This window comes from Lycorma delicatula, chromosome 5 (genome assembly GCF_047948215.1).
Source record: "Lycorma delicatula isolate Av1 chromosome 5, ASM4794821v1, whole genome shotgun sequence".
Lineage (NCBI taxonomy): Eukaryota > Metazoa > Arthropoda > Insecta > Hemiptera > Fulgoridae > Lycorma > Lycorma delicatula.
The window spans coordinates 42,935,109-42,951,592 of NC_134459.1; the positions used below are offsets into that span (position 1 = coordinate 42,935,109).

The 16,484-nt window shown below is 27.3% G+C and overlaps 1 protein-coding gene across 2 annotated transcripts in view; it reads left to right on the forward strand.

Annotated features, from left to right (window-relative positions):
• Window positions 1-16,484, forward strand: part of LOC142324896 (uncharacterized) — a 248,632-nt gene that overhangs the window by 222,397 nt on the left and 9,751 nt on the right. For both annotated transcript variants that reach the window (XM_075366003.1, XM_075366004.1), the window contains 4 exons: window positions 2,482-2,580; window positions 7,610-7,734; window positions 15,278-15,454; window positions 16,171-16,279. In XM_075366003.1, coding sequence (XP_075222118.1) covers window positions 2,482-2,580; window positions 7,610-7,734; window positions 15,278-15,454; window positions 16,171-16,257 — 488 coding nt within the window. In that variant the 3' untranslated portion in view covers window positions 16,258-16,279. The remainder of the gene's footprint in view (window positions 1-2,481; window positions 2,581-7,609; window positions 7,735-15,277; window positions 15,455-16,170; window positions 16,280-16,484) is intronic.

The following is a 16,484-nucleotide window of genomic DNA, read 5'->3' on the forward strand; positions in this document are numbered from 1 at the left end:
GTAACTGCCGTTACTAGGATTTGAACCTTAGAACTCTCGACTTCAAAATCAGCTAATTTCGAAGTCGAGTTAACGAGCGATGATGAGTGGTTAACTCATCATGGTTAACTCATAACTCATGGTGTAGCGGTTAACTGCACCACAGAAACTTAGTTACCTATTAGTGTACTTTCAAATTAACTTCTGCTTTCTAACTACTAAGTAAGATTAAAATCAAAGTAAAAAAACAGCTGATTTATTAAACAAATACTCACTTCTGATTGGTCAGTGGTTGAAAAGAGCTTTTGATTAATTGGAACACCTGAATCATAATGAAACAATATAGTACAGGTTTCAGCCACATAATTCAAACTTATAATACACCCGTAGAAAAAGATATATTAAAAAATGTATATATTTGCAATATTATATATTTTATAGTATTGCAAAAATTGAGATTAAAAAAATAAAATTATTTAATATAGGACAGAATTAATTTGAAATTAAATTTTTTTTGTTTATAATAGTGTAACACGCTTTTAACATTAAAGAGTTCACTAGATGTAAAATTATTACCTTAAATTAATATAATTGCAAATTATATTACAATTACATTACATTTAAGTAATGTGTTGATTCATATTGAAGTTATATAATTTAATTAAATTAACGCACATTTTACTGATTATAAATATATGAGTAACACAGTTGCTACGGTAACTGATTAACAAAAGAGTTATGCTGCGCACAGTACGTAGCTTAATTTTGGTACTTCTACAAGTATGGACTGGCAGTTATCTGAAATAATATTGCTATCATTTCAGTTTTACGTATCAAGTGCTCCCTTTATTTATTTATTTCTAGTATTAAGTGCACCCGCCCTATATTTGCTTCTTCCCATCACTGGAAGGATTTCACCTCTCTCGATCAACTTCATATTTTTTAATCATACACATAGTTTTATTGCAGCATACCTATTGTGCCATACATCAAAATATGTTTAAAGTTGCAGGTAATTAATTAAACATCTGGTGGTTTGGCACGGTGTTATTTAAAAACAAATATTTCCAAAAGGAATGCATTCTTCAGAAAAATTGTTTTTAACTCTTTTTCCTTTACTTTTCTTTAATTCTCACATATATTAAGAAACAACTAAATAACTAAAGATAAATTACAAAAAATAACTAAATTACAAAGAATTATGTATGAATGGTTTAAACAAGGAAAATAAAAATGTGATTAAGAAAGAATTTGATAAATATTCTTCCTCAGTTTAAATATAAAAAGCAATGTGAAATTTCTTAGTTTAAATATCTGCATATATATTTATATCAAAGACAAAAGGATAAAACCGTTTACCACCAAGAGTACGGAATTCGATAATGCTTCTTACCTATGCTTATTATTTTTTTCTAATATTGCTTTTGAGGTTTTCCCTCATCATCAGTTAAACGTTTTCTTCCAAATCACTCATTAAAATTATAACATATAAAGATTAAAAAATAAAAGTTTGTTTTTATTATGTGGCTAACTACACATACAGTACTGTACTGAAGTTATTTTAATTTATTTAAATTAAATGAATGTACTGCTATCTAAGGTGGTTTTGATAAGAAAGTCATTATCAAATTCTGTCTTTACATTAATCAAATTAAACTTTTGTCAATACTCAGATATTATGTAGAATATTTTTCCAAAATATTTAATTTCCTGTTATTATCACACCAATTTACAATTTCTACTATATTTAAATTTGTGTCCGAATCGGTGATTAAATGTTTGTTGATTATTAAATGGTCTGCAAGATTGGAGAACCCTAACTTGTTGTTTTTATAAGATCTAAAATGTTCTCCAAACCTTGCCATAAATGACCTACTAGTTTTCCCAATATAAATTTTGTTAAATTATTGTATGTTATTTTATAGATACCACACAAATTATTAGGATCATTATGCATATTTAGATGTTTTATTATATGATGATTATATGGTCTATAAGCTATTTTACATTTTTATCATTGCATATTTTTTTATGTTGTAAGTTTTCAATAATGTTGTTAGAATAGGAATCTTTTACATAAATTAATGTTATGTTATATCCATTTCTTACTACAATACATTTTATAATATCTATTTCTAAATCTAATTTTCCTTTAATAGTTATTTTGTTAGTTGTTGGTTTCCTATACACAGATGTTATAATGTTATTAGTTTTACTAATTTCTATGTCAATGTGTACATAGGAAACCATGTATACATAAAGGATAACCATTTATGAATGTAGGAAACCAACAATTAACAAAATAACTATTAACAGAGCAGCAGTACAGCCAATGCACAGAAGGTTATTGCAACAGTAATTAAAAGTATTTTAAATTAAAAAAATACTTTTGTTTAAATTAATTTTTTTTCTCTAATAAATAACAAAGTAATACGGGAAATATATTGATTATAACTATTCACCTCTTTTGAGTTTTTTAATAAATATTCTGTAATTTTTCAGTTATGTATCCAGTCGTTCACTTTTCTGATGACAGAGAATCATTAAAAAAATGCTTATCTGGAGAACATTCTCTTGGAGATGACTTTGTTCTACAACAAGGTTTGTATATATATATATATATAATTATATAATAGTATTTTTAATCTCATTTTACAGTTAATGTTTTGTTTATATTTATACCTCAGTGATCCATCTTTCCTAATAGAAATAATATCCTCTAAGGTAGTATCAGTAAATATTATGAATTAAATGCTTATGTACATATTGTACAAAATATGGTCAAACCCACTTAATAGTAAAGCATTTTTATCAACAAAAGATATTCAGTTTGCCAGATGTCTTTATAGGCCAACAAACACTAGGTACTGGATGATATAAAGTTTGGTATTGCTTATAGTAAATTACTCTGAATTAAATATTAGTGTAGCATATCTGCACATATCACAATAATGGTAAACATATAAAAGTAAAATTTGCTTCCTTCATAAATCCTTGTGTAGTGTTAACATAATTGTGACTAAAAACTTCTTTGTTCAGTTATGAACTATATTTATTTTTAAAAATTGTTATAAACATTAAAGTAAATAACTATGATAATACTTTTTAAGTTGTTACTAACTCTTCAGATTTAGTCATTTTATATAACTTATGAAAGCACAGAAAAATTGAATTTTATTACAAAATTTGGTACTTATCTACATTTTTTTACTTAAATAAAGACTGTGTTCAAGTATTACAGGATTTGTTCTAGTTATCAGTACTAATTCCTTTTTGAAAAGAAATAGTTTATTTTTGAAGCTTTTTTTAGTTTAAAATAAGTCATTTAATTAATTCGTAAAGCTCATCATTTGACTGAGCTCTAAGAAATTTCCTTACTTTTCAAGCATTTATTGTTTCTTAAATTGGCAGTATCTTGATCACTTAATTATCTCCTTGATAAAACATTTCTTTTTCAGTTTCTCCTCCAAGCCCTTATCCTCTTTTCCAAAAACTTGTAAATAAATTTTGACATAATTACTAAAGTTTTTACTCGATATTGAAAAGGAAGAGGTTGTTGAAGGGATGGGTTCTTCCATTTCTCTATTCTTCAAACGTCTTTGGAAAAACAATTGACAATGTTAATGATCCTGTTTGATGATTAGCTACAGTATCACTATAAATGGAGAAAAGATCTTAAAATGTATTAATAGTTAATAACAATTATTTTTTCAATAAAGTGAATTTATTGCTTTACCCAATATTATTATGACAGAATATTTCTACAAGTCATTCAGAATTAAAGAGCTAATTGACAACAGACAATTGAAAACTATATAATAGAATTAACTGAAACTGTCTGACATTCAATTTGTTACCCGTGATTTAGAAAATATTAAATGTTCAAAAAGAATCACATATTATATACCTTAAAAGAATAAAAGAGGCTTACAGCCTCTTTTATTTCAAAATATTGGCTTCGCTTGAAACATTTACCATGGAAGAACAGCATGTTCTTAATAAGCATGTGCATAATAAAATGTTTATTTTCAGAACATGTAAAAATGGCAAAAATTCACAAGCAGATGTTAAAATAGTTATAGTAAAAAGTTAATTTAACATGCAGATTTTTTTTAATAATTGGATTAAACCATTAAATCAGGCAGAACAAGTGTTATCTACTTCCATTGTAGCAGAAGACCAGTGGAAGTTTCAAACAACACCTTGCAAAATACCATTCTTATTCTCAAAGACAAATACATAAAAACTGCTGAAATTTTAGTGTGAGTATTGGAACTGGCCTTTCCATTCTCCATGATAAAATGAATTTACTACAAGCCATGTTGAAGGTGGATTCTAAGATAGTTGTCTTAAAATCATAAAGATACTGAATTTTACATTGTAAAATAAAACTTATACCAACTTGAATCTTCTCATTTGAACTTGTGATGAAATTTAGATTGATCATTTTGAGCTGGATTCCAAAGGTTAGAATATGGAAACATTTAAATTAACCCATCAGAAAAAAATTCAAAACCTCTGCATCACTGAGCAAAGTGGTGCTAATGATATTTTGGGACTATAATGGTCCATTTTATTGTGATTATTTGGAAGAATAATGAACAATCAACAGTGAGTACTATTATGACATGCTAAAAAATAGAATGAAACTGCAGTAAGGAGGAAACGTTTCAGTTTCCCTCAAAAGTCGTAATTCACAGGAAGCTATTCAGAATTTGGATCGTGAAGTGTTATCACATCCACCTTACAGTCTCAGTTCACACCATCAGGTTTTTGTTTACTTGGGCCTCGGCAATGATTAGGCCAAAAATAGTTTAGACACAAAGGTAATAATTCTTTATTAATGAAATAAGAAAGCTCAAAGAAAAATGGGACTAATTGTTGCCAGGGATTTTGTTGCAAAGTAGCATCAGTTTCATGTCATTGAATAATTAATAAAAACAAGTGAATCGGTGTGTAGACACTCGATGGAAGTAAAGCTTCTTTGGCAATATTATATGAATTAATGGTGCAAAGTAATGTATAAGCAATATACATAAATGATAAATTTTTTTTAAGATACAGTTGTTTATGTCATCAACATGTTAAATGTTATTAAAATTAACAAATCAACTTTTTCATTAAATTACGTTATATAATAGTTACATATCAAATTATTATTACTGTTGTATGTGTGTGTATGAATAGAAGAGTTTTAGTATTAATGGTTGTAATATAATAAGATATTTTGATATTTTAATGTTTAATAATAGTTCTCTAATGATGGCTACCATTATATCATAAGGTAAAAGTGGATACATAAAACTTTTAGTTTAATAAAATTTAATTTGCTCAAATGTATTTTATTGCAATAGCATGAAATCTATTGCAATAACTCATGAAACCTTTTTAATTTTTATGAAACCTGTTTGTTTAGATAACTTTAAACTTATTATTTCAGAATATATCTGTCACATCAATGAATAATGAGATTGCAGAAAGAATATTTTAATTTAATAAATTAAATACGTCAAAAAATGGAATTTGATAATTATTGTTTAATAATAATTAATATTGTTCTGTTTCAATATCCTGGGAACCATTCAGTTAAATATGTTTATTTAAATGTATGAAGGAATTTTATTCATTTATCATGTGTTAGAAATGTGTTTTTAAAGATTATATTTCTACTTTCAGCTTCAAGTGACTTTTGTTGGCTTTCTTAAAAATATTATTTGTAAGCTTCATAATTTCAATGTGTAGCCTCAATAGTTAATGAATTAAATGTGATAAAACAACAATTCAAAATTTCATTTTTAATAAAAATAATTTAATTATTAAATATAGAGTAATTATTTAGTTATATTGAAATTGTCCCCTTCAGGGTAATCTTCCAAAGATCTGACAAAATTATGTCTGCATTTATTCCAATTCCAAAACATTTGTGGAAAGTACGTTTTTATACATCCCTAAGTTCACTTAATGATTTTTTTCTTTATTTCAACTATTGTTGCAAACATTGTCCTTTTAATATTCTTTTAAAGAGTGAAAAAAAAGTTCAAGATGTCATGTTTGTTGAATTACAGAGGTTGCAGCGCCAGTGTGGTATTGTTTTTGACTAAATAATCACAAATTAATAGTCAAGTGTAAGCTGGAGTGATATCGTGTGCAAAATCCAAAAATTGTTTGCCCACATTTGCATTTGTTTTCTTCATATTGCCTCATGTAAATGACATAAAATTACCAAGTAATACTAATTGTTAACTGTAAACCTTCTGGTAAGAATTCATAATGATCAACACCGCTATAATAAAAAAAAAAACAATTAGGAGAGAACCTCAACATTTGATTGAGCACATAGTGTTTGTTTTTAATCATTACTTCTATTGGGATGGCGGGAACTTTATTTCTATATCATGCTATGATACATTTGAATGATTCTGAGTCATTGTCAGTGATATCAGCTAACAATTGTTCTACATTGTTCTTATGTCATTTTTATTGAAAATTCAACAGTTTTGGAACAAATTTTGCTGCTACTCATTTCATACACAAAATGTCAATCAAAATTGTTTCCCATGAGCAATAAGAGATTCCTATCTTCAACAACTTCTTTAATAATGATTAGACGATTACTGATCACAATGTTATTACTTTACTTGATATTTTCCTCAATTGTTTATGAGTTAGGATATCAATCCCTTAGTCATTATCAATGTCTTCATGGCCTTCTTGAAACTATTTATACCATTTATAAACCCTTGGTGTTAAAACATATTTTCCAAAAGCCCCTCTTTAACATCTTTACCAGAAAGACATAGTATATAAAATTAAAAAAATCACTCTATTTTTTTATCATACCTCTTATTGCTTTTTATCAGTTCTTTATGACGGTGTTATTGTTTTTAAAATAACAAAGTTTAAATAGTTTACAGATTGAAAGAAGTTGAAGTTGATTTTGAAGTTGAACTTCACTTTAAAAAGAATCTAGTAGTTACTGATTGTACACATTCATTCAGTGTGCTTTATGTACCATCAATATCATTTATATTCCATTATGTAATGTTGAAAAATTCTATAAAAACCAAGATTAATAAACAATATTCTAAACACAGTTAGATCATTGATGATATTAAATCTTAAATCTTCTTTGATTTGACATGATCACTCATCTTAAAATATAGCAAGCTGTTAAGTAGAATTATATAAATGTTACATCCAACAGTTAAACAGGTGAACAGTTTTATTAATTTACAACATAAAAAAATGGTTTTCTTAATGCAGTGTTAAATCTATGCTAAGTCATGTCACATGAATTTTATTAGTAATAATTTTACATATTTTGAATAAATGTATTATATTTATTTTTAGTGAAGAGTATCTTTCTCTAGTACCCAACGTTTGATAATGATTATCTCAAATTTCAGTAAAATTAACATTACCTGAACACATTTGTTCATATTATACAATAAAAAAAATTATGATAAGTAAACCATATATTTTTTCTGTTTTGATGGTTTAATTCATAGCATTGAATATTTCAACAGAAGAATGATTTCTAATAAGATTATTTGAATATTTATATTCAACTGAATATATATTCTATGCTTAGAGTATTTTCTGAATAATTTTAATATTATTTTGCTTACAGGTGTCTATAGAGAAGTTAGAAGCATTCGTCCAGAGGGTCAGCATCAAAATGGCCACCTACTTCAACCTGAACACATTGGTTATATTTTACTTGGTTTCAAGAGCCTTGACAAGAATTTCAGCCAAGTAAGGACATTATACTTTTGATTTATTGACTGCTAGGAAGATCATTTTTTTATATGAGGACTGTATCATTTTTTATATGAAATTTCATTTTATCAGTCGGCTACAGATTATTAATTTATGAAGCAGCTTTTGTTGTTGATCTTAGATAGTATGATTCTCAGTAACAGTTATTCTAATAAATGTATAAAATACTACAATATTACAATCACAGGTTTATTGATTTACAATAAAAATTATAATTTAAATACAATTTCATTGAATAAGGCTTATGTTCATTAATCATTATTCACAAAATTTTTTCAGAGATCATGTAGTAATTCAAATGTTTTATAACAGAGTCTTTCAAATATCTAGTTCTTCAGTACCCACTTTTGAGGTTTATCCTTTTTTTCCCTTGGAAATGTTTGGGTAAACACTAATGAGGTTTCTTCTCAATATGTGAAACTTTTTTTTTGGCAAAGAAAACAGAATGATAAACTTGAAACAGTGTAGTGATGCACTCTTTAAGTTATTAAATTATGAAAGTACTGACTTCTTGGAAGTCCCTTTCTAATAGACTACTTCAAAAATGTATAAAGCTTAAGCAAACAAAGCTCCTTGAATGTTTTCCTCCAACTACCAGTACACTCAAGATTTTTAAATATGCTAACTGCTATTTTTAAGCTGGGGAATTCTCCAAAAAGTTTCTTTTGATGTATCTCCCAGAATGATCTTACTCAGATATTTAAAAAAATATTTTACTCATATTAAAAAATATTTTTGTTTGATTTTTTTATGAATAATATGAGTAAAATAAAACTATTATACAGTTGGCAGGTCCGTGAAAATAAAATTTTTGCTATTTAATTTTTCTTTCTTATAATTATTTTTTCATTGTTTTTGTTGAAATTTCTGTATCGATTGTTACATGTCTACATATTTGTTTTCCAAATCTTATTTGAACATATTCACCTACAAATTTGAAATCTAACATGAAAGTTAGAGTAATCAAAAATACTAGAATTTCAACATTTTCATCATTGTTTCATTTTGTGCTCTGGTAGCTTATGAATTTCAAATGACGATATTTGTTATATTACAGATTTATAAATTAAGATCTTTTATTTGACATACCATTTAATAGTTTCAAAAAATAACTTTTTAAAGGTTGCATAAGTATGTTTTTATTAACACTTTTCTTGCTCCATAATCTTCATCAATTCAAAAAAATATCAGAAAACATTTCACGCTTTAATATATTACCCAAGTTTTACTTAATATTTTATATATTTATTTCAATACTAAGTGGACAGACACAATTCAGATCCTACACATTTTTCAACTGCATTCTAAATGTATGTTTTCCTTACTTAAAAACACTACCAGCAGTAACAACACTTGATGCCAAGGTGAAAACAGCCTTCATGGTGTGAGTGGTATCATCTCAGCCTTTCATCTGGAGGTTCCAGATTCGAATCCCAGTCAGGCATGGTATTTTCACAAGCTTCAAAGATTTCCATTTCATCTCATCCTCTGAAGCAATATCTAATGTTGGTCCGGGAAGCTAAAAATAATGTGAGGATAGCAACACAGTCACTGTTGATAGGCTGTAAAAGTTAGGGATAATATTATTTGAGTTTTGAAAATGTTATATATTTAAATTTGGTTCAGTTTGTTCCTTAAAAATGAACATACTTTTAAATGAGTGAAGTCTAAACATATCAAAAGATGTTGTCGATTATAAATTGGAACCACTTATAAAAATGTAGTTTTTTATAACAGAAGTAAACATTTTCTTTGCAATAGAATATAACAGATACATTTTTTCCATGAATTATGTCAATTACTCTTTTGTTTTCATTTATTCTTAGAACTGCTCATTAAAAATTTCATGAGTCTTTTTAATTTTCTTAAATCATTTCCAACTGTTAAATAAGACTACATACTTTAGATGTCTGCAGTCTTATGTCTTTCCCTAATTCATGAAATCTTAAAGCAATAAATGTTAAATTACAGTGCAGGAAAAATTACTTCATATATAAATTCATTTTACATCACAGAAATGTTAAGCCTTCTATATTGACTGAATCCTCACAACATTTTGTAAAGTATAATGAAAAAAAAATAGTATAGTTTACTGATACCGTTACAACTTAATTACAGTGCTATTACAGTTGTTACAGCTTAAAAGTTTAATTTTTTTAAAATCTGTTTAAAGTTTTAAAATTATAACTTTTGAACTTCACCAACAATTCAGAATTTTAAAAATGATTTGATAGAAAAGGACAAGCGAAGAGCAATAAATTCTACACTTGCCCAATATGTAGATTATTTAATCCTAATTTTGATCTTGGGGAACAATTAAGCTTGAACATTAGGTTTTTTAAAAAAGAGTTGGTAAATCACTACTGTATGATTGTCATCATACAGTAGAATGTACAAGGCATATTCATAAAGTAAGGGCCGTCAGTTTATATTTAAATATTAGCGGGTCTAAACACAGTTTCATTCAGTTTCATGCAGGGCCAACTATCGGCTATTTCAAAGCCACAGCAGTTGTTGTTTTGATTTTGTAGTTCTTTGCCTGCTGGTGAATACAGATTGCAATGTCCACGACAATCATTTCTCTCACCAGTTGTAAAGTGCACACTGTGATTCGATTTATGTATACAAAAACATCTTAGCTGCTGAAATTCATCGGAAGTTGTGCCAAGTGTATGGAACTACAGTAATGAGTGAAGGAAAGATTAGACATTAGTGTTGAGCTTTAAAAATGGCCGCACAAATGTGCATGACGAAGAGTGGAATGGCAGGCAATATTCAGACTGACAAAATCGTTGAACAAGTGAACCAAAAACTGCGATGTGATCGGCGACTGGTGATTAGTGTTCTGGCTGATGAATTTCCACATGTTGGACACTCTATCTAGATGATTGTCACAGAAAAGCTTGGATTTCACAAATTATGTGCAAGATGGTTACCAAAAATTCTCACCGACCAACACAAAGAGCAAGGACAGGTGTTTTTGGGCCGCTATCGACAAGATAGAGATGATTTGTTTTCTCACATTGTTACAAGTGAAAAGACGTGGATATCCTACACCAACGCAGAATCAATACAACAGTCAGTGCAGCAGTGCCATTCAAGTTTCCCAAAACTAAAAAGTTTAAACAACCTCCATATTCAAGTTGAAAAATGTTGACTACTGTTTTTTTGAGATGAAAAGGGCATCATTTTGATTGATTTCATGGAACATGGATCAACAATTACAACTGACATGAACTGTAAAACACTCACCAAACTGAGACGTGTAATCCAAAATCGACGATGCGGGAAACTGTCTTCTGGTTTAATCCTCCTTCAAAATGTGCATCCTCACACCGCTGCCTTAACTAAGAAGAAGATTCAAGATTTTCATTGGGAACTTTTTGACCATCCTCCATATATTCCCAACCTTGTACCTAGCGACTACTTCCTCTTTATGCATTTGAAAAAGTGGCTTGGTGGACAACGGTTTGAAAACGATGAGGAACTCAAGACTGCCGTTGTCAACTGGTTCAATTGCCAGGTGGCGAACTTTTATGCAGAGGGGTTAAAGAAACTGGTGCAGCATTACGAAAAGTGCTTATAACTGAATGGTGATTATGTGGACAAATGAAGTGGATATGCAGTAAACTAAAACTATAAGTAAAAACCTTTTCTCATGAGTTAATTTCTTTAATGACCAAATGGCCCTTATTTTATGAATATGCCTCATATTTATAATCTTAAGATCTGTGATACATTTTAGATCTAACTTTGGAATGTCCTATGTATAATATTAGGAGGATAGAATATTTGTTTCATGGATTTCTAGTATGTTCAACCTATGTGGTATTCAGGATTGAGTATAATGAGCAGTTATTTGGAAGTATTTATCAGAAGGAAGACAGATTAATTTGTGTTATTTTCAAATTTAAATTGCAATAAAATTAATATAATATGTTGCTTTGTAATCAATGTTATTAAATTAAGGAAACTTGTTAAATATTTTCCATGTTGTAATAAGTTAAGTGTTTATATTTATTTGAATTATTCATAAAACATAATATTTATTTCAGTTTGGTTTGTTTTTAAGATTATTACAATGATGGTGATGATGATTTTTTTGTAAATGATTTTGCAGATTAAAAAACTTTAAGAGATTATTTACAAAAAATCTAGTATATAAGATATTAATGATTGAACTGCATCGTACATCTAATCTACTAATATAGATTAGATACTTTACAACATTATAGATTAGATTACTATTACAACTAATCATTTTTATATATGATTTTGCACATTAAAAAATAACTTCAAGAAATTATTTACTTTAGATTATGTACTTCACTAGGATTGACTGCTGGAGTTTGCAGATATTTTGATTTTCAATGCTAATTATCATTATTATTATTATTATTGTTGTTGATATTAATAGAAAATATAAACACATTTTGTAAAGCACTATAACTAAGCAACTTTTCTTTTGTTTAAAAAGCCCCTAAAAAAATTATAAAAATAAAATAACAAATGTTATGTATATTCTCTCTGTTGATATCCACATACAGACAACTTTTTTATATAGTGAATTTCTTTGGAAAAAAGTTATACAATTTACTATATAATTTATCTCTTACATATAAGCACTTTCTGTATTATACACAAATACTAAATTTTTGTAGCAACTTTGTGATTTATCAATTTCTTCTATCTGTACAACAAAATGGTAATATACAACATTTTTATGGTAAATTTAGTTGTTATATTTGAAATGCAATAAAATTTAGTTTATTTTACTTGAAATTATGTAAGTGAGGTAATTGTACATCACAAATAAAATCATTAAATAGTAGGATTGTACTGAAACCACTTTTTAAAGATACTGATATTAATAACTATCAATACTACTATGAAGAGACTGACAAAATATATTAATTTACTCTATTACTGATGGTAAAAATTGTTACCATTTTTTTTTTAACCAAAAGAAGACTTACTTTCAAATTATTACTCATGAATATTTCTGTTGTAAATTGCAAAAGATTTTGCAGTATCTGCTGCCTTTGAAATTCACTTTTTATTCTTGTTACAAGTAGGCTGCATTTGATCATCAGTTTTATAATGTAATAGTTCCTGTAAGTGCCCTTTTTTTTTTTGGTTAATGAAATTTTTCAGAAGCTTTCAATCTTTTACATGGCATATGTAAATGGAACTTTGTAGCTTATGAAAAATACATGCCTGACCAAGATTCGAACCTGGGACTTCTAGATGAAAGGCCGAGAGACTATCACTCAACCATGGAGATTGGCTTTTAATTCTTTACGTTACTACTGTTTTTACATCTAGAATTTTTATTTATTATCAAGGCATTAAGAGGATGTCATTGGCAATCGAAGGCTTTCTCAGAATTAGTTCAAGAAAAATTCCTAAACCCAACTCACTCTCATACTCTTTCCACCAAACACTTGCACAAAAGTAGGATATTTCAGTATAAACATCACGATCAGTATATCCCTGTTAAATAGGATTAACGGTGCATAAAATTAATATGAAGTAGAATGTGTGTAGTGTACATCAAGCATTCAGTATTATTCTAATGTGGAAATTTGAAGAAATGTATTGTTACGGAATATTTTACATAGATGCAAACCTCTATCTTACACATGCCATTACCTATTTTACTTTATTTAAAAAAAAAATAAAATTAAACATTGTTTAATTCTGTTAAAAAACTCTTTCTTTTTAAGGTTTAGGTTCTGGTCACCATAGTTCAGCTCATTAATATCATTCTCACTTTGCTTCTGGTTCAAAATATCAGCGTTCACAGTTAAAATGCATTATACATTAGTTCTTAATATTTTGTTCTCTTTTTTAATTCATAAACTTGATTTATCATAATTTAGTTCATTAAATCATTTATAGTGAATATATCTTTAATATTATTTTTTCACCAAAATCTAATATTTTGTTTTTAGATGGAATAAAAATGTATAAATTATCAAAAACATACTTCTTTTTCTCTTTGCCAATATCAGATAAAAAATTAAATAATAGTGAAAATAATTCAGAAAGATTAATCCAAAAAAACTGGCATTATGCTAACTCTTACCCTGCACTGGTCTTTTGATATTTATTTGGTAAAGATATAAAGATTTATACATTTCCAGGGTTATGAGTGAAATGACGGTGATAGGGATTACCAAGAATTAGGAAAGAACTATTAGAAAAGAAAGAAACTCATCTTTAATGGGCAAATTAATGCATAATGTACATAATGAAACAGAAAAGTGACGAGTTTTAAACATATCATTTATAAAATAGAATAAGACTACCAGTAATTTTTAACTTATCAGGTAGCTATACTTACCTACAAAAAAAAAATTTGAAACAGTTAAGTATTAACTGCTTGACCATACACTAAAATATACCCTGACATTTGTTCAACTCTCATTCATGTTTTTACTCGTATTTTTCTATATTCTTCTTTATGACCAAATGTTCTTTTCAAAAATCAAAACAATCTCACTTTCTATAGGAATCTTCCTCTGTTCTTTTTCCTTTTGATAAATAATTCCATACTGGCTTTGTCAGCCATTCATCTGTCATTACTTTCAGATTTTGTTATTTTTCTTATTTAAATTCTTTGTCCAGTTTTTGTTTGTATAAAAATGATGATCTCTGTGGTGGAGTGTAACATCTTGTCTTTCATTCAGAGGCAATGTATTTGTATTCAAGTCCTAATGAGGCATGGTTTTTACATGCTATAAAAATTTATTTTCATTCATTTTGCAACTGTTTAGGCCATCTGCATGTTGTTCTTTAAAAGTAAATAAATAAATAAAAAATGCCAGAAAAAATCTCTACATTTGTGTTTGTTCGTCAGATTACAAATTTTCTTTGATTGTTCTCATGAATAATTACTTTGATTCTCCCTAATTTGATTCCTTCTAATATATAGCAGCCATAAACACGAGAAATGAAACCTTAGAAAAGAATAGAATTATACCAATATGACAAAGTTAGTACAATTAATTTACTTTTTATTAATACAGTTTCATTAATTAAGTTCCATAGCGAAAAAAAAAAAATCATACATTAAGTCTCGTAATAATACATACATACAGTCTCATAATAATATCATACATATTATCTTATCTTGCAATAATTCCATTGTTGCAAGTTTCTTTTGCTTCTGTTTTCCTTCATAAATTGTTTCACTTCCACAGTTCTTTCATTAATAAACAATGCAAGCTGGATAATTTCTGCAAATTACATACTGGATTTTTATACTTAAAAAATATTTGGTCAATAATTTTTAACTGGGTAGATTTTCAACATACATAAGTAAAATATTAAATTGAAATGATAATATTTATAAAGATTTTATTAGATTTGACTTTTCACTAGTCACTTTTGCCATTTATTTGTATCTTACAAAAAAAAATGTATGATAGTAAAATAAATTTTTTAGAAGGTAATTTTTTTATGTTTTTAATATTTTTATGTGCTGTTAAATTTTTTAATAATATTTTTGTTAAAGGTTATGGTTGATTCATGGAAAGACTGGACAGGAGCAAGACATATTTACATGTATTTACCTGATGAATTAGGGTTAGCAAGAATCAGTTTTTATCATAGAGAAGCACCAGACAGCCTTAATATGTTCATGTACCTTGTATTAGTCGAGTGCCATTGTATAACAAATAGAGAACGCCAGGTATTTATATCTTTTATTTATTAAACTTAGTTAAATTAAACTTAAATAAAAGAATTAAGTAAACCTGATTTATTATTTATAAAACGAGTGTTACACTATTATTATTTACAAACCAAATAAATTAATTATTATTTATTTATTTTTAAATAGAAATTGCTGTAAGAGTATTTTGTAACTTTTTTTTAATTCACTACTACCACTTATATGGCTATTAAATTTTGTTTTTTGTTATTATTGCTTAATAAAACAATAAATATAAATTGGATGGTTATAGTTTATTGGTATATAGTCTAATGACATTCCAATATGCAACACTTTCATTTTCTTAACTGTATTCAAACAACTGTGGATATTAGCAAGGTTGAATGATTTGGCTGGGCATAGTCTATTGCCAATCAGATAATAAGCAATGATAACAAAGAATTTTTTTTAATCTATAATCAACTGTAATGATTCAAAGTTTTTTAATTTAGCAAAAATATTTTGCACTCAAATTTCTGGAAGAAACTACCTCTAGTAGCGGTCCAGAGGAATTTCCTACAAAAAAAAAAAATCATTAAAATTTTGAACTCTGCTTTGGGAAGTTTAAGTTTCTTTTTTTAATTCAGTTAGAAACTTATTGAAAAAGCTTTCTTAATCGTAGGACTTAAGATAATTTCAGTATTGTTTGTTAATTTGAAAATTCAGAATTTTAATGTAAATTTGTTTTTTTACAGATTCGCTTGTTGGATTTTGCACAAAGAATGAGAGTTGAACGAATGTCAGGGTATATTTCAGTGTATGGTCAAGCAGTTAATACTTAACTGTTTCAAATTTTTTTTATAGGTAAGTACAGCTACTGATAAGTTATCAGTTACTGTTAGTGTCATTCTTTTTTACAAATGAGTTATTAAAACTGGTCATTCGTCAGTTTTGTTTTGCATTAAATTGTTCATTAAAGATGAGTTTCTTCTTTTGTAATAATTCTTTCCCAATTCTTTGTAATCCCTATCACTTTCATTTCAACTTCATTTTTTTAAATTACCTACAT